Source organism: Aethalodelphis obliquidens, unplaced genomic scaffold, assembly GCF_003676395.1.
Source record: "Aethalodelphis obliquidens isolate GAN/ISIS:26980383/991018 unplaced genomic scaffold, ASM367639v1 scaffold62, whole genome shotgun sequence".
NCBI lineage: Eukaryota > Metazoa > Chordata > Mammalia > Artiodactyla > Delphinidae > Aethalodelphis > Aethalodelphis obliquidens.
In genome coordinates, this window is record NW_020838006.1 from 10,915,482 (window position 1) to 10,933,576 (window position 18,095).

Sequence of the window (18,095 nt, forward strand, 5' to 3'; positions counted from 1 at the left end):
TTTTAGAGGGGTTGTATACTTACCTCCTCATCTTAGTTTGATATCGGCACCCTCACCCCTTATTGGCCCAAGAAACTGCCCTAAATGCCTGTACTGGATATAATAGGAAGGCCGCTGCCCCACATTATTTACACCTCTCAAAGGGACAAGGAGGCTGGAAGAGGTGTTCTTTCCCCTAAATCTGCCTTCAGGAGTTCACAGGAGGCATCTCAGAGAAATTAATTTTTTTGTTTGAGCTAAGAACTGAAATTGGCCATGGTGGGAAAGAGGCCTTAGTGTGACTGGGACAGCAATCCATGCAGCAGAGTGTAAGAGACAAGGTTAGACAGGTAGGTAAGGGCCAGATACCCAAAGGTCCTTGTATCCTATGCACATCAGTTGACATTCCTCACATCTGGCTAGCCCTTAACCATGCTTCAGGGCCCAGCGTAAAGGTCACCTTCCTGACCATAGCCTCTCCCTCCCCTCCCACACTCCTGTACAGCAGCTCCCCACGCCCTCTTTCAGCACCAGGCCCTTTTCCATTATGGCCCTTATCACAATTGTGGTTATATAATTATTTGTGTGATTATGTGATTAATAATCTGTGTCCCCCACTAGACTACATGATAAATTCAGCCCGCGTAAGACGCACGTCTGTTTTATTCAGCTCTCCATCCCAGGGCCCGCCAAGTCTAGCATCTGCCCAAAATATACAGGTATACTTTATTAAATGAACAAATGAAAGCTGGCACTAAGAAGCCAAGGAAGAATCCTGAGCAGGGGAACGGCAATCAGAGATGACAGTTAAACCACTCTGGCAGCAAAGTGAACATCAGATTGGAAGGGCAAGACTAGAGCTTGGACACAGGTAAGGAGACTAGTGAAAATGTCTCCAGATAAATGATTAAAGACTTAAAAATGAGGGCAGCCTGTACCTGGGCAGTGATGGCGAGGATGTAATGGAGGAGACACGTTTAGCAAGTAGAATCCAGGAACTCAGTGCACAGGGGGCAAAGCAAAGAGGGCAATCTAGAATGACTAGTGCAGAGTGGTAGCAGGTGGGGTCACTTACTGAGACAGGGAATTCAGGACAGGAACAAACACTTCTTGAGCATCTACTGCATGGCAGTGTAGAGTGGAAGATTCGCTTCTAGCTCTGGAATTCTATGAATGAAGAGCAATTTCAATCCAACTCATTTGGATAAAATGGGTATGGTTTCCACTAATGGGCAACAAACTAAAGTTCAGATTTTTAAAGTTACTTCGCCAGGACACTTCTTGGGTACACTGACTATGTGTGAAGCATTACACTGGTCTGGGGATACAGAAATCAAAGAAGGGGTCTCTGGCCCCAAGGAGCTGACAGCCTTCTGGATTTGAGAAAGGTAACTGCACGTCAACAACTGAGAAACCGAGGCCCACTGAGGCTACGATTTGACCAGTTACATGTCCTGTAACCTACATTTCTGGAGCACTGATTTCATAATCAACATCACATTTCAGGCCAACATGTAGCTGAGGGGTTATGTGTTTAGATAGTCAGACAGACACCCCTCCCCCCAATCTTGCTGTGAGCCTGGAGACACTCCAGAACTTAAAACATCATGGTGCATGGGCAGCCAATGCCCTCCAACTCTGAAGTAACTGCTGTCGTCACACGGCAGCAGTCTGGGGAATAGGACACAACAAGGAAAGAGAGAGAAAAAGGCCTTCTTTGTCAGGAAAGAGCCTACCTGAGCAGAGGCCAAACGCTGGAGGTGCCAAAGCAGAATCTCAGGAGGCTCTGGAAGTAACAGCAGAGAAATAAACGTTCAGGAAAGATAGAGCAGGAATCCTCTTTAGTCAGGTTCCTCCCCTACCACCAGCAAGAAATGGTTTCCCACAGGATCTAAGGCCTCAACCCAAAGCAGATACACGGAAAAACAAGATAAGGAAATAATCCGCGGTGTGAATAATGCAGCTCCAGATCATCCGGAACAGACAACACACTTCCAGGGCTCGCCTGTGAGGCCATCAAGTCTGAGAGGTTGTACACCGGCTCTTCCCAAACGAAAACAAAATAAAACATGTCCCCCTCCATCCCCAAAGGTACTGCCCCATTCCTCCCCCCTCCTTTCCATAGTCTTAAAAAAATCAAAAACAGCTGCACCCTGTCTCTACCTCCTCAACTCCCTTTCACCCACTTGGATCTAAGTTCTTCCTCCACCACCTGACCTTGTCTTTTCACCCTCCCTGAACCCTTGGAGCCCTTTCCCCTGTTCTCTGCCTGGGAACTCTACCCATCCTTCAAGACTGGTGCAACCATCACCTTCTCTGTGAAGCATTCCCAAGTCAGACTGTTCCTTGCCCAGGGGTCTTGCCTATGTCTCACCACAGCATTTGATCCTACTGTTATTGTTTACCTTGGTGTAAATATAATTTATAATAGCTTGGGACTTCCCTGGTGGCGCGGTGGTTAAGATTCCGCCTGCCGATGCAGGGGACACGGGTTCGAGCCCTGATCCGGGAAGATCCCACATGCCGCGGAGCAACTAAGCCCGTGCACCACAACTACTGAGTCTGCACTCTAGAGCCTGTGAGTCACAACTACTGAGCCCACGTGCCACAACTACTGAAGCCTGCACGCCTAGAGCCCGTGCTCCGCAACAAGAGAAGCCACTGCAGTGAGAAGTCTGCGCACCGCAACAAAGAGTCTCCAATCACTGCAACAAAGACCCAACGCAGCCAAAAATAAATAAATAAGTAAATAAATAAAACAAAAAATACAATAGCCTGTAAAGGCAGAAACTAGTTTTTATTCACTTTTCTACTGCTATCCTCTAACCCAGGGTCCCAAAAGTAGACAAAGGCTCCATGAATAAATGATCATAGGTTAGTTTACCTTCAAAACTGCTACAAACCACTCAACTTTTCCACCTAACTTGCTCTAAGAGCTGACCAGCACATACATGCACACTGGGAAGTATCCATATTCTAAATAATTAGTTTTCTTATAAAAGCATCTTAGCTAAAAATTCTACCTCTTGCTTGTTAGGCAAACAGCTGGCATGCAGTAAAATCAAGTCTTCAGAGCTCCTCACATCTATGTTTTTAATTCCTAAAATTCTGACCATGTGGAAAGCGTACTTGTACCCTTTTCTTCCTGGGCTGTGTAATGAGTTCTTAGGCTCAGACAAGCTGCTACAGGGAAGAAATCAAGCCTTATTTATACCAGTGCTTAGAACCTGGGCTGCTCAATATCTCCAAAATAAAGTTTTTTTTCTATTTGGTTTCACTTTCTATATGAAACCTCCATAGTAAAGTTTAGACCAATAGTATTTCCTGCGCCCAGTAAAAATATCTGAAAGCCCTTCACTTTTAATAAGGACATTTGAAAGCCTTCATTTTAGGATTATGGGATTACATTTGACCCATAAAGTCTCACTCTATACTTCTGTTCTAGAATAATAAAAATTACATAACTTCTGAGTCCTTGTATGTTTTATACAAATGGATCTTACTGCAATAATACAGAAAAACTTACTAAAAATAGTAAAAAAATTAATATGGTGAGAGTAACTTTTCTGCACAAAATAAAAACTGTGCAAATTTAAAAAATATAACGGTGTCAAAGTTCCCTACATGGAAAGCCTTAAAGATGGAGTATTAAGAAAAGTTAACACAGTGCACCTGACTTTCAATTACTACACTGCTTCAATAAGTGACCTTGGGAATGTCATTTCTCTCATTTCTAGTTCTGTAAAATGGGAATGTCACCTGTTTTCCTAATAGAGACAATTAGATAGTCAAAAGAATCAACATGATTTTTTTTTAAACTTGTCTAATTAGTATGCGTTAATCACCACTAGTACAGAACATTTCTCTCCAGGAATCCAATTCCAAGAGAAATATTTAAGCAGACGGTGAAGACAGATTTCCTTAAGGGAATGATTTTATAAATCTGGAGAGCCATATAACAAGATTATAAATTAACAAATTGATTACATAAGCCTTGACAACCCCAGACGTTTAAGTACACCGATATACATTCTGATAAATTAGGCTGATTTGGGACGAACACCCCAACCCCATACAAGGAACCCAAACTGAGGCAACTGATGCTTGATAGGAATCAGGTGGAATCTGATCAGTATGCAGAACATTTGCAGTTCCATCACCTGCTAGCCATGCTTCACCTTTCACCATAAAACGTGAAACGCATTAAGTCAGCTTTACCACCTGCTCCTAAAACTGTGGAAATGTACTCAATTAAATGGGAGGGGAAAAAAGTAACTTGACAGTGTGAAAAATCCGATATCCTCAGACGGCTATAGGTTGAAGAACCCTACTGCTAAATCCCTCCTCTCCCCTCCAAATACTGGACTTGAACCGAATTCCCTATGAAGCGATTGAATTTTATCTGATGCAACTGTTGGAACAGCACAGCTCCAGGAACCACCCCCCGCCCGCCCCCCAGGATAAAAGGCTGTCACTTTCCTGGATCCCAAGTCCAAGTAAAAGGCAGGAAGGTTTCTGTAAAACGGTCCAGAAAGATATCAACAGGCGATGACTATGGAAAAGAACGAAGGTTTTCCAATCTGAAAAATTCTAGCTGTCCCTCGGGAACGGCACTGCTCCTCCTTCCTTACCCCGATGCCCTTTCTCTACAGACAACAATATCCCCATTCTATTTTACGGCTGCAGTTTTAGCAAGGAACCCCCCTGCTACGCCAGATTTCCAGATTCTTTTGAAAAAGGAAAACACCTTTGGTGAAGAATACACACCGCACAAGAAAACCTGGGAGCGGAGCCCAGCGGGCGCCGCACTCGGCCCGCTCCGGGGCGGGGCGCGGGGATGCGGGCGCCTCCCGAGGTGCCGCAATCCCGCCGCGGCCGCAAGGGCAGGGCCTCCGGGCGCCCGCGGCCAGCCGCCGCAGTGCCGGCTCCCATCCGGGCCCCGCCGCCGCCAGGCCGCGCCGCCGCCGCGCGGAGTCGGGGCCGCAGCAGCCGGGTCCCCGCGTCCTCCCGGGCGCGCGACGCGGCCGGCGCGGGGAGCGCGGAGCGCGCAACTTACTTTCCGCCTGCGGCGGGAGCCCGGCTCCGGCGCCCGGCAACGGCGGAGGCGACGGCGGCGGAGGCCGGCCCCACCCCCGCCCACGGCCGCCGCGCCCGGCCGCGCTCCGCGCTCGCCCCTACCTCAGCCAGCAGGCGGGAGTCCGTCCGCAGCGGCCGCGGCGCCGACAACTCCCTCCCGGCCGCCGAATCCCCGCACCCAGCGCTAATCATAATACCGAACAGGCGGCCGTCCGCGGGGAGGGGGTGGGGACCGACTTGCGCCTGCGCGGGGCGCGCGTCACTGTGACGTGACGCCGGGGCGGGGGTGCGGGGAGGGAGGGACGGGGCGGGGCCTCGGGGAGGGAGGGACGGGGCGGGGCCGCGGGCAGGGAGGAACTGGGCGGGGCCGCGGGCAGGGAGGGACGGGGCGCACCTGCGGGCTCCGGCGCGCGGGCTGCTGGAGGGCATCCTGGCATCATCCCTACCCCAGCGAGTCTGGGCTGCGGCTGGCGGTAGGAAGCGGGCGAGGTGCCCGAACAGAAGGGATGATGAAGGAGGAAGCACTAGGGACATGGGACAATGGCCCAGAAAAGTAGCGCAAGCCGTCGGGGGAAATCGGAGGGAAGGGATCGCGTCCTCACCAGACTCTGGGTCCTGGGACGCGGGGCCGAGGGCGCCAGGCGCTTTAACCTTTTAAAGTTTCCCCCCATCTCCCGCCCAAGTTTAAGCAAGGAAAGGGAAAAAATTCAATATACATTCATGTATACACATACATATTCTTTACAGTTTCTTCTCTTTGGGAACCCAATTTGAAGGAATTTTGTTGATTTTGTTGCCATTTTTAAAAAAGAGAAAAAGCCCAGCATCCGAATGCAGCGCTGGCTTTAAAGGTCAGCCGGAGACCCTTGCCTGGCCAGGCTGCCTCCTCTGGAAAAGCGTGGAAAGGCGAAAGGTCGTGGGAAGTATTAAAGCATGTGAAGTCAGGGATTCAGAACACTCCAGGCATTAACTGTGCACTGGATGGTTCAGCGGCATGGTCACCGGGTCGGTGGCTCCCGAAGGGAACTTAGCGCTCGCCGGAGAGGAGGGTTTGGGAGGGTGGGAGACAGGGGCAGGGGCTCACGTCTCCCACCCTTGGAAGCTTGGCGCGCAATGGAGATCAGCTCTCCGGGTTTTCTGGAAGGGAGTGACAAGCCAGATGCCAGATTTCTCCAACCTGCTTTTTCCCTTAATGATTCTCCCTGCTCCCCACCCCTCCCCCAAGGAAGGACCCCTAGCAAAGAAGGACACAATGTGGGGGGAGGCGGGAGCTGCTTAGATGCTCCAAGTTTGATTAAATTGACTGGACGGAGAAGAAAAATCTAGATGGCTTTAGCAAATGTCTCTGCTGACCTGCAAATGTGAGAAGACTTTTCTTTTCAGACTGTCTCCTTGGCATCTACTTTGCACGTCCGAAAACGACTGGGAAGCAAGAGTGGATTGTTGGGAGGTACAAACCCTCAGGGTAATAACAGAAGGTTAAAGGGGGACTCCTAGTTACCCTAAGGCTCTGGCATGGGGTCATGGATCATTGGCTGGGGAAAGCCTGGGGCTGTAGGCCTCAGGTGGACCTCTGCCCCTCAGGGCTGAGTCAAGGCCCCAACTCTGGGATAACACTGGCTTAGAAAGGTCATAAAAGAATAATCTCACTTTGACACTGACATTCTAACTCTAGCAGTATGTTAAGCAAGAGCTTCTAACTTGGTTTGTGGAATTCATTCCTTTGTTACTGGCAAACGGGAAGGCCTTGCACTTTTCTCCTTAGGGAGATATCACTATTCAGGGAACCCTGTAAACCAAGTGAAGGGAAAAAAATACCACGCTAATGGTCTCCCAAGGGAATTCCGGTGGTTGAGGACCTCCAAGCCAGGTTTGTAGCCCCTGAGATAGAACAGTAACCACAAAACAATGGCCTTAGTAGATAAGCCCTTGGAAAATAGAGTATTTATATTGCTGCTGTGTAACTCAGGTTTTGAATAAATTCTGTAAGGGCAACAGGGCATAAGAATAGCAAAACAATAAATGAAAAGGAATAGAATAATACCTTGGTTTAAATCAAGTTGGCTCAAATTCTCTTCCAGAGAGAGGGCTGCAGTCCTGGCCACGTGGTAAATCATTTATTTATCCCCAGTGTTTCCTGGGAAGCTGGAGTGTTGCTGGCAAGAACCTGACCTGTTTTCAGTCCCGCACCATCAATGTGGTAACATGATCTGATCATGCTTAGGCAACATTTAAAAATATTCAAGTACAAATTAATATATGATTGCTTAACTTTGAATTCAAGAAAATGTGTTTATTGTTAATGAAGAAGCCCCTCCTTCATTCTGCCCTGGGGCTTTCTCCAAACCAGACTGCTTTTTTAATGTTAGGTCTTTTTATGGACCTGTAAGAAGCTTTAATTAGATATACAGCACTCTACACAAACGACAAGATGGAGTATGCAGGCTTGGACTACAGTCTCTGTGATTCAGATCTCAGAAATAACATAATGCCACCAATTTAGGGAAGAAGTTGTTTATTGGAAGGCAACCAGGGAGATGCTACAAATTAGATCAAGATGTGAAAAGCAAGCCGATTCACGAAAGAATTGCCGTTTTCTTCTTGGGACAACCCCCCCCCCACCAAAGCAGCACGTATAACAAGGTTATCTTCTCTAGATATTGTTTTCATAATTTATAAAACATTTAAAATAAATATATTGAAAACAACAGAGATTGAGGACTTGTACATTTCAGTTTTGAGTTGTGACATTTAATGATTTCCTTTTACGTATTTAATTAGTCATTTTGTACATTGATACTTGAGCATATCTGAATCCTGGCTTCATCCAGTAGGACGAAAATAATACTTCATTGGAATGGACTCAAGCGTTTCTCAAAGACTTTCCCTCACTACCCCCTTGGCATCAGTTAGCATCCCTAGTTCTTTTATCTCAGATGTCAGTTAAGGCCTGTGCGTGAGTGTCTGTGTGTCATGTATTTTTGATAGTTGCAATGAAGGATTGAAAATGCCAGCCCTTAACTCTGTTTGTTTGCAACCTGTGAACTGGGAAGCACGGCAGACATTGCCTAGCATTGACGGCCAGCCCCACCACCAAGAGTTATATGGCCTTGGGGGCAGACTGCTTAACCTTGCATCTGTTTCCTCTTCTGTAAAATGGGAATGATGGTGATGATAATGATATCATTCTTATAAGATGGGTGTAAGGCCCTTGTTCTCCCAGTGTGCTCCCCGGAAACTAGCAGCAGCAGCTGGGAACTGGACTGAAATGCAAATTCTCGGGCTCCACTCCAGACCTACTAAATTAGAAACTCTCTGCTTTAAGAAGACTTCCAGGTGAATCTGATGCAGGTTAGAATTTGAGAATCACTGTTGATAGGATTAAGGTGGTTTATATAAAGTATTAAAGCAGTGCCTGGCACATGATAAGCAGTATATTAATGGATATTTTTAAAATTAGTGCAATATGATGTTTCCAAGATATACAAAGTTTAATTCAGGCCACAAGAAGGATGCCCATATTCCTCCAACAAATAAATTCTGCTTAATCTTTTGTCCAAAGACTTTAACACTGCCTGCCAAGCCCTTCACAATCTGGCCCCTGCCTTGCTTTCCTGTTCTTTATCTCCAGGTGAACCACATCTCCAACCTTCTCAGTTCTCAGAAAGGGAATTGCTTTTTCATACCTCCGAGCCTTGGCCCATTCTGTTCCCTCTGCCTGGAAATGTCACCCACCCCTTTGCTCCACTTTCTACACCTGCAATCTCCTGAACCCTTCAACACCTCACTTGAGTGTCCAGCCTCATCTGTGGCACCCCCAGCCCTGCTCAGTCAGAGCCAGGTATTCTCTGGACCCAAACCTCCCTGCACATCCTGCTTGTAGGATTTATCATAGGGTTTTGTAACTGTTTACTGTTCCATTTTCTCCCTTTGTATCTTAAACTCCCGGAGGACAAGGATTTTATTTTATTTAAATTTCTATTCATGCAGCTTAGCACTGGGGTTGCAAGTAGGCAGCCCAAGGGCTTGCGCCATAAACTTGGGGTATTTTTTTTCCCACAAAGGTCCTTTAAGAATTTGAATTAGTTGAGAACATTTTGCGGGGGGGGGGGGGGGGGGGGGGGGGGGGGCATGCCCTGCGGCTTGTGGGATCTTAGTTCCCCAAACAGGGATTGAACTCAGGCCCTCAGCCGTGAAAGCTCAGAGTCCTAAACCACTGGACGGCCAGGGAATTCCCAAGAACATTTTAAAATTGGAAGAGTTAATGGTTTTGTTTAATAGCTTTATTGAGGTATGATCTGCATACCATAAAGTTCACCGTTAATACGTGGTAATTCAATGACTTCTAGTAAATTTATAAAGTTATGCAACCATCACCCCGGTCCACCCCAATATTTCCATCACTCCCCAAAAGTTTTCTCCTGTGCATTTGCACACTCCAATTTCCATCCCTTGGCAACCAATGATTTGTTTTCCATCTCTACAGATTTGCCTTTTCTAGAAAGTCACTTAAATGGAATCATACAATGTGTGGTCTTTTGTGCCTGGCTTCTTTCACTTAGCATAATGTTTATCCATGTTGTAGCATGTATAAGTAGTTCATCCCTTTTTACTGCTGAATAGTATTCATCAGATAGATACATTAGATTCTCTTTATCCATGTACCAGGTAATGAACATTTCATTTATTTCCAGATTTTTGCTATTATGGATAATGTTGCTGTGAATATTTACATATACTCTTAATGGGGACATGCTGTCAGTTTTCTAGGGTATTGCAGGATGGGATTGTTGGGTCATGTTGTAACTCTATGTTTAACATTATAAGGAACTGACAAATTGTTTTCTGAAGTGACTGTACCACATTTTACGTTCCCACCAGCAATGCATGAGGGGTTTTTTATGTTGTATTTTTTTTTTTTTTGCGGTACGCGGGCCTCTCACTGCTGTGGCCTCTCCCGTTGCGGAGCACAGGCTCCGGACGCGCAGGCCCAGCGGCCATGGCTCACGGGCCCAGCCGCTCCGCGGCACGTGGGATCCTCCGGGACCAGAGTACGAACCCGCATCCCCTGCATCGGCAGGCGGACTCTCAACCACTGCGCCACCAGGGAAGCCCTGTATGAGGGTTCTTATTTCTCCTCATCCTTGCCAACACTTGGTATTATTAGACTTTAAATTATCTCTATTCTAATAAATGTATGGTGGTATCTCACTGTAATTTTAATTTGCATTTCCCTAATGACTAGTGATGTTGATCATCTTTTAATGTTATTTTTAGCCACACAAATATCTTCTTTGGTGAAAGGTCTATTCAAATCTTTCGCCCATTTTTAACTGGGTTGTCTTATTGAGTTATAAGAATTTTTGATATATTTCAGATACACGTCCTTAATAAGATACATAATTTGCAAATATTTTCTCCCAGGCTGTGGCTTGTCTTTTCATACTTTAAATGATATCTTTGGAAGTGCCAAAGTTTTGAGTTTCAATGAATTACAATTTAGCAAATTTTTCTTTTATGAATTGTGTTTTTGGTATCATATCTAAGAAATTTTTGCCTAAGCCAAAGTCACAAAGATTTTTTTCCTGTGATTTGTTTTTTCAGGTTTTATAGTTTTCAATTTAACATTTAAGTCTGTAATTGATTTTGAGTTAATTTTTATACATGATGTAAATTTTTTTAATTTATTTATCTTTTGCGTATGGATACCCAATTGTCCCAGAACCATTTGTTAAAAAGAATATCTTTTCACAATTGAATTCCCTTGGCACCTTTGTTGAAAATCAATTTACCAAAAACATAAGGATTTTCTGGACTTTCTATTCATCTCCATTGATATATGTGTCTGTCATTACACCACTGTGACACAGTCTCAACAACTATTATTTTATAATAAGTTTTGAAAATGAGTAAAATATTCCTCCAACTATGTTGTTGGTTTCCAAATTGTTTTGCTATTCTAGGTAATTTGCATTTCCATGTAAACCTTAGGATCGGCTTGTCAATTTCTACCCCCCCAAACGTGATTTTGATTGGAATTGTATACATAAATCAGTTTGGGCAGAACTGCCATCTTAACAGTAGTGAGTCTTACAATTCATGAAAATGGTATATATCCCCATTTATTTAGATCTTTTAAATTTTAGTGAGCAGTGTTTTATAATTTTTACCTCTTATACATCTTTTGTTACATTTATTTCTAAGTATTTTGTTTTTAGTGCTATTGCAAATTACATTGTTTTCATTTCATTCTTAGAGTGTTCATTATCAGTAGAAATATTATTGGTTTTTGTATCCTCTGACATTCTCATTTATTAGTTCTAGTTGGTTTTTTAAGATTCACTAGTAGTTTGCAGATACAGGGTCAAATAATTTGCAAATAAAGACAGTTGTATTTCTTCATTTCCAAACTGGATACCTTTAATTTCTTTTTCTTGTCTTCTTGACTGGCTAGAACTTCCAGTGTGATATTAAATAGAAGTGTTGAGAGTGGACATCCTTGCTTTGTTTTCAAACTTATGGAAAACACCTTTAGTCTTGTTGCTAGTAAGTAGGATGTTTGCTGTAGGTTTTTTCTTAGATTCTTTTTTATCTCTCTGAAGAAATTCCCTTTTATTTGGAGTTTGTTGAGAGTTTTATCATGAATGAGTGTTGAATTCTGACAAATGCTTTTTCTGTATATATTAACATGACCGAGTATATTTTGGCCTTTATTATATTAATATGATGTATTGCATTTATTTTTGAGATGCTAAATCAACCTGGCATTCCCAAGATAAATCCCACTGGGTCATTTTTATATGTTACTGGATTTGATTTTTGTGTTTATGCTCAGGTGGTATATTGTCATATCTTTGGCCTCAATGAATGTGGAAGTGGATCCATTTCCAGAGCCTCTAGATAAGAGCCTAGTCCAGCTAACACCTTAATTTGAGCCTTGTGAGACACTAGGCAGAGAACCCAGTCGAGTGTGCCTGGACTTCTCACCTATAGAACTCTGAGTTCTAAGCTGCGAAGTTTGTGCTGATTTGTTACATAGCAACAGAAAACGAATACACCAACTTCCTCCAGTTTTCCTCTGCCATAGCTAGAAGTCCTGCCTCATGGCAGAGTTAATTTTGAAAAAAATCAAATAAAATCAAGATTTCTGGTTTAAAAACAAAAAAAAGATTTCTGGTTTCTCTTGAAAAATGGGAAGACCTTGCAACTTGAGATTTGAATTTCTTACATGTCAAACCATCAGCAAGAGCTGGGTAGTGACTCTCCCCCCATCCTCCTTGTTAGCCAGGGTCTAGGTCCTCCAATTTATCTGCTCTCGCCCTTCACCCTAGACCTACATCTCCAATTACAGGCCTGGCCCGGGGACATCTGAATCTGTAACACCCCTGATCAGCACATGCCCAACTTACAGTAAGTGTTCAGTAATTATTTGTTGAAGGAGTGAATCAAACCACAAAACAGGTGACATGTGGGGGAATTTTACATAAGAGCACATGAATGTACATTTGGGATGGCCAAGGCTGAGGACACCATACCCTCAGTGCACTTTGGAGGGGTCAAGGGCAGGGCCCACAGAGCCTGTCCACCTGAAGATTTCCTGGAAGTCCCATCAACTTTCACTTACATCTCATTGGCCAAAAGTGTGTCATGTTACCACCCCTAGTTCCAAAGTAGGCTAGGAAATGTGATTTTCAGCTTGTCACATGTCACCCCAGCCTCAACAAGGATGTCAGGGCTCCGACAGGAGAAAAGAAGAGGATGGATATTGGGTTAGTGACCAGGCAGTTTCAACACCCAGATCATAGAAAAGAACAAGGCCAGCACCCCAGAAGCTTTCTGATGCCCCTTCCCTGTCAGCATTCCCCCCAAGGGTGTTTCCCCTTTTTCAACCTCATATAAATGGAATCATACAGGGAATTCCCTGGTGGGTGGTCCAGCGGTTAGGACTCCACGCTTTCACTGCCGAGGACACGGGTTCAATCCCTGGTTGGGAAACTAAGATCCCACAAGCCACGCGGTACAGCCAAGAAACAAAATAAAATAAAATAAAATAAAACAAAATAAAAAATAAATGGAATCATACAGAGTGTGTTCTTTTGTGTCTAGCTTCTTTCACTTGCAGCGTAAACACTAAAAAAAAAAAAACCCCATATCAAAGTAGCTTGAGTTTTCTATCAAATGACTTATTAATTAGCCTTGAGGAAACCAAGACTATCAGTGATGGAATTAATCCACCTCTTTTCCTTGAGTTGGTCATCATTAACTACGCATTTGCCCTCCAACCATGGACACTCAAGAGAAATGACCAGTGGGAATAATAACAAGTATTCTTTCCCATGGGAGAGATTCGAAATATTTAAAAATCAGAGCCACGTGACCACTAAATGGTGGACCCAGAATGGATGGCCCTAGTGTTGTCCAGAGAAGGGTCTTCAGGCCCCCACAAGGCCGGGCCTTAGCCCTCAGTTGCTGGAATGTGAGAAGGTCTTGGGCAGGGCCGGTGAGTTCCTCAGGGAGGAGCCGGGATGACCAAGGCTGCAGGACTCCGAGGCTCCAGGCAGCAGCTACGTATCAGTCAGTGCAGAGTAAGCTCAGCGTTTCCACGTCAGCACAGAGTGCTGGCTGAAGGTTAACACTGGTCTTTGCCAAAACAGTGTGAAGGTTGGGCATCCTCTGGTGAAACTGGGGCCACAAGGTATTCAGGCATCAGAGGGAATCACTGCAGCTCAAAAGCAGTGTCTGTCTTCACGAAGGTGAGACTGGTCTGTCCCCACACACACGCGAGGAGACAGGACACTTGGCAGTGCGGACCCTGGCCCCGGAGGTGGCATCTTATAACTGAACGGAGCCATGCTGAACCATCATGGATGTCAAAATGGCAGGCGCTTATTTCCTTAGGGCAGCCTTGCAAATAATGCTTTCCTCATTTCCAACTCACAATTCTTTTTAGCTGTCCCACCCCGCTTCCAAATTTAGGAGTGTTACACTTCATATGAAAATAAAAAATAAAAGCAAATAGGGAAAGTTGGTTCAGGACTCAAGATCACTCTCCCAGAAATAGTAGCCCTAGATTCACTTCAACCCCCGCTCCCTTGCCTGCCTTGACTATAAAGACCAGCAAAATGAATTGCTCACTTCCCAGCCTCCCTTGCTTTTGCTTTTCTGATACAAAGGGACAGCTGCAGCTGGCTCTGGCCTTCTCCTTTCTTCCTGCCCCAACTGTGGGCGTGATGCCCGGAACAAGAGCTGCCATCTTGCAACCATGAAGGAGAGGCCAAGAGAATCACAGTGATGCTGGCTCTGGACCTCATGAGCTGCTGAACAAATGCTAACAGCTGCCTGCTCCAGACTTTTTGTGCTGTGCAAAAATTGAAAACTCTGTTTGTTCTTTATGCTTACTTACAGCAGAAAGCATTCCTAACTGATACAACTAGTATAAACCATTACTTGTCATGTATAGGCAAAAAAAAGGACAGAGGGCCACTGAGGATTTTCCAAGTTTAGTTACTACATCGGAAAATAGCTGTAGACACTTATTCTCAAAAGCAAGGAGGTATCAAATCCCACTAGGGTCAGGTCAAAACACATAAAGGTCAGCTTGAAGGGACTTTCACTAGCCAAGGAGGGGACAATGTGAGCATCAAAAAACACTGACTACAATGCATTAAAATGAGTTAAAAATAGATAAAGGGAAATAACCAAGCATTTATTCTGCCTTCCTTGTTTGAACTGTATTTCAAAGAAACCAAAGAAATGATCAGGAGTTCTTCATAGAAGAATTATGACTGATAAAGACAGAAAGAATAGTAGAATCAGAAAACCACCACTTGGGAACACCTGATGAAATAAAGAATCTAGCCAATGATCATTAATAACTATTAAGTAAAAGGTTGACAGGGAACTTTGGATGGACCATGCTGATAACACCTGAGCCCACGTTGATCAATTTTCACATCTCTAAAAATGGAACAATCAGCCTCATGATGTAATACATCAGATAGTACACAGCATCTCCTATGAAGTTTTCAAGCCAAGAAAAAAAAAAATCTAATCCAGTTTACAGGAAATAGAAGAACAAGTTAAATGACACCAGGAGGAAACTACCAGCCAAATCCATATGTAGGATATTCTACTGGATGAATGACTCATTTCTCCCCCTCCTCAGGGAATGGCATAAAAAAAACGGGGAAGGCGTTTCTCCCCCTCCTCAGGGAATGGCGTAAAAAAAACGTAAAAAAAACCATTACTGAATAAAAGAGACCTAAGGGTCCTTTCAATCATATACTATGTGTAGTTCTTGTTTGGATCCTGATTTGAATGGAACAACTGAAAAAGTATTGAGTTAATTAAGAAAATATGGTATGTTCTAGGTATTATATCACATGATAATGGCATTGTGGTTATGAATTTTGAAAAAGTTCTTCCCTGATAGAATACCTACTGAAATATTTATGGATGAAATGAAATGATGCCTGGAGTTTGCTTTAAAATATTCCAGCAGAAGCCAAACAAATATTGTGTGTGGCGAGGTGGGGAGAGGGTACAGAGGAAACAGAATCAGGTGAGCCATGAAGGGGTTCCCTGTATTTTTTCCTCCACTTTTACCTATAACATTTTGTATAAACTGTTTTTTGAAATTATTACTTTAATTGGATTTTCCTGCATTCTAGATGCTAATAGCAACAAAAATGAGAAAGCAATTTTAAAAAGAAAATCCTGTCAAAGTCCCTGAATTCTGTTTCCTTCCTTCACAGTGTTGTTTTCATAAAAGTGAAAACAAACAATACAATCACAAAACGAGAATATAAAGCAATGTCACGTGTCTGTACTATTTTTTTTTTGCGGTACGCGGGCCTCTCACTGTTGTGGCCTCTCCCATCGCGGAGCACAGGCTCCAGAAGCGCAGGCTCAGCGGCCATGGCTCACGGGCCCAGCCGCTCCGCGGCATGTGGGATCTTCCCGGACCGGGGCACGAACCCATGTCCCCTGCATCGGCAGGCGGACTCTCAACCACTGCGCCACCAGGGAAGCCCCCATGTGTCTGTACTTTAAAGCACAGTGTTTCAGGGGAACTTTAGAGATGCTAGTCCTACCCAACACCTGTGTTCTTGTCCACCTGTGGGCCCCCCCCCAGGATGGTTCCCATATGTTCTTGGATGTTCCCAAGAGAACTTTGCTTTTGTCATAGACATCTAATAACTTGTCTGTTCTCTTCCACCAGACTGTGAGCCATCCTCCTGCCCTCCCACTCTCAGTCAAGGACCAAAAATCACTTCCTATTATTCTCTCTAATAGGCTAATATTAACATGTAGTAGGTGCTCAATAAATATTTGGGGACTATATGAACAGAATCCAATCCTCTATGTTTTACACCTGTGGAGTCTGACACCCCAAGGGTTGAAGTTTCTAGGCTGAGACTGCAATGTTTCAGAATCAGAACCATTCCTGAGAACTTATACCTTCTGGTTCCAACCCAGGGCTACTTCTGAATCTCATTTCTGATTCCAGAAGTCTTCCTCTTTATGGGAGGAGCCTTCCTCTACCAGGGTCCAATGTGCCATTTCCAGTGCTCCCCCAACCCAATTCTCATAATAAATTCATAGTGTTCTACGCCACGACACTTTTGTATCTTTCCAGAAGACATTACCCACATTTGTTTTAGGCAGGAGAGATTATAAGTAATTATATAACACAGATAACAAGGTTTTGCTTGTTATCTATCTATATTATTATCTAATAATAATACGTGAAATCCTTAGCACTCATGTTTCCAGAACTTTGAACTCTTCCTTTATTTCTCCTCCAGCTGAGTCAAGAAAAGGAAACCAGGAAATAGCTTTAATGTGTCTTAAGTCTGGGCCCCAAAGTCATGGGCATACATTGTGGCATGCAGGGCAATCCACTCCTAACTGAAACTGACCTTGGTTTTCTCTGAGCCTTGCTGACCCCTCTGAGCCAGCCTTTGGCCAGAGGTTCCTACTCAAGGAGTCCATGCAGCCTACCTTCAGGAAAGACCTTTCTTTTTTCTGATACTCCCCAGAGTTACAAACCACAGTGATGGAAAGCCAACTAGACATTCATTTCCCAGGTTCATTGCTTATTCAATGTCCCTCAGGTCTTAGCTTCAATGTCACAACCTCTGACCTCCCCACCCCCAAACCGGATTGTGTGGCCTTCTTTGTGTTTCCATAGCAAGTCACAGGTCCTGTGACATGGCTCTTCCAACACACTTTCATAGTTTTCTCTTACCTTCACTGTAGCTAACAAGCTCCTCCAAGGGAGAGACTGTCTTTCATCACTGTTTCCCCAGTGCCTTGCACATGCTAACTCCTCCATAAACACTTGCTTTGTGAATAGACAAGTAATCGAATGAATGGCTTTCAAGAGTCAAATGTCCAGTAATTGAGACTCTAAATTTAAACCATCTTGCTTGTTAAGGCGTTCAAGAAACACCTTCTGTCCTCAAAGTTTGACTTAAAAGAATAATGCTGAAATGGGAGGAACCACCTAGTCCTCAGAAAATGATTGAAAGATTGGATAGGAGAAGTGGGATGAGTTTTGCAGGTACCCACCATGTCTCCCTATTTTCCTTCTCTCTCTTTCTCTCGAGCCACCACCTCTGGAATGACCAGCTGAGGTTTTACTTGTCCTCCTCTTCTAGTCCTTTGTTCTGCCCCTCTGAATAGAGAAAAGTTGGGGATGTGGATAGTGCTGAAAGGGACAAAGACAGCCGGCCAGAGCTGAGTCCTCCTTTCTGACACTTGCACGCTCGCTTACGGCGCACGGGGACTTGACTCAGCCAGAAGATGACTAAACCCTGGGCCCCAGTCGGTACTCAGGGCCCCTCCCAACAGAGGCCCCTGTGCCTGGACCTGGTTAATTAGTAGATCTCAATCTGTAATAAGGAGGATGGGTGTGGGTTATTCATGATACTCCCCATGCTTCCTAAATAGTAAACTCAGCTATTCGAGGTAAATGGAGTATGTATGTGAACTGAGAGCCGAGAGAAGGGCCAGAAAGTACCCAGATGCAAACTGAA

The 18,095-nt window shown here is 44.5% G+C and overlaps 1 protein-coding gene across 5 annotated transcripts in view; it reads right to left on the reverse strand.

Annotated features, from left to right (window-relative positions):
- The window catches only part of SNRK (SNF related kinase), a 61,130-nt gene extending 55,858 nt beyond the window's left edge, over positions 1 to 5,272 (reverse strand). The window contains exons 1-3 of one of the 5 annotated variants that reach the window (XM_027088312.1): positions 5,158 to 5,225; positions 1,716 to 1,765; positions 1,055 to 1,146 (exon numbers count right to left, since the gene is read on the reverse strand). Coding sequence is in view for 1 of the 5 variants with exons in the window: in XM_027088311.1 (XP_026944112.1) it covers positions 1,716 to 1,765; positions 5,158 to 5,247 (140 nt within the window). In the remaining 4 variants the exon portion in view is untranslated. Of the gene's footprint in view, positions 1 to 1,054; positions 1,147 to 1,715; positions 1,766 to 5,157 lie in introns of those variants that run through there. The other 4 variants (XM_027088311.1, XM_027088314.1, XM_027088313.1 and 1 more) reach the window with 4 other exon arrangements.
- Positions 5,273 to 18,095: the final 12,823 nt, after the last annotated feature.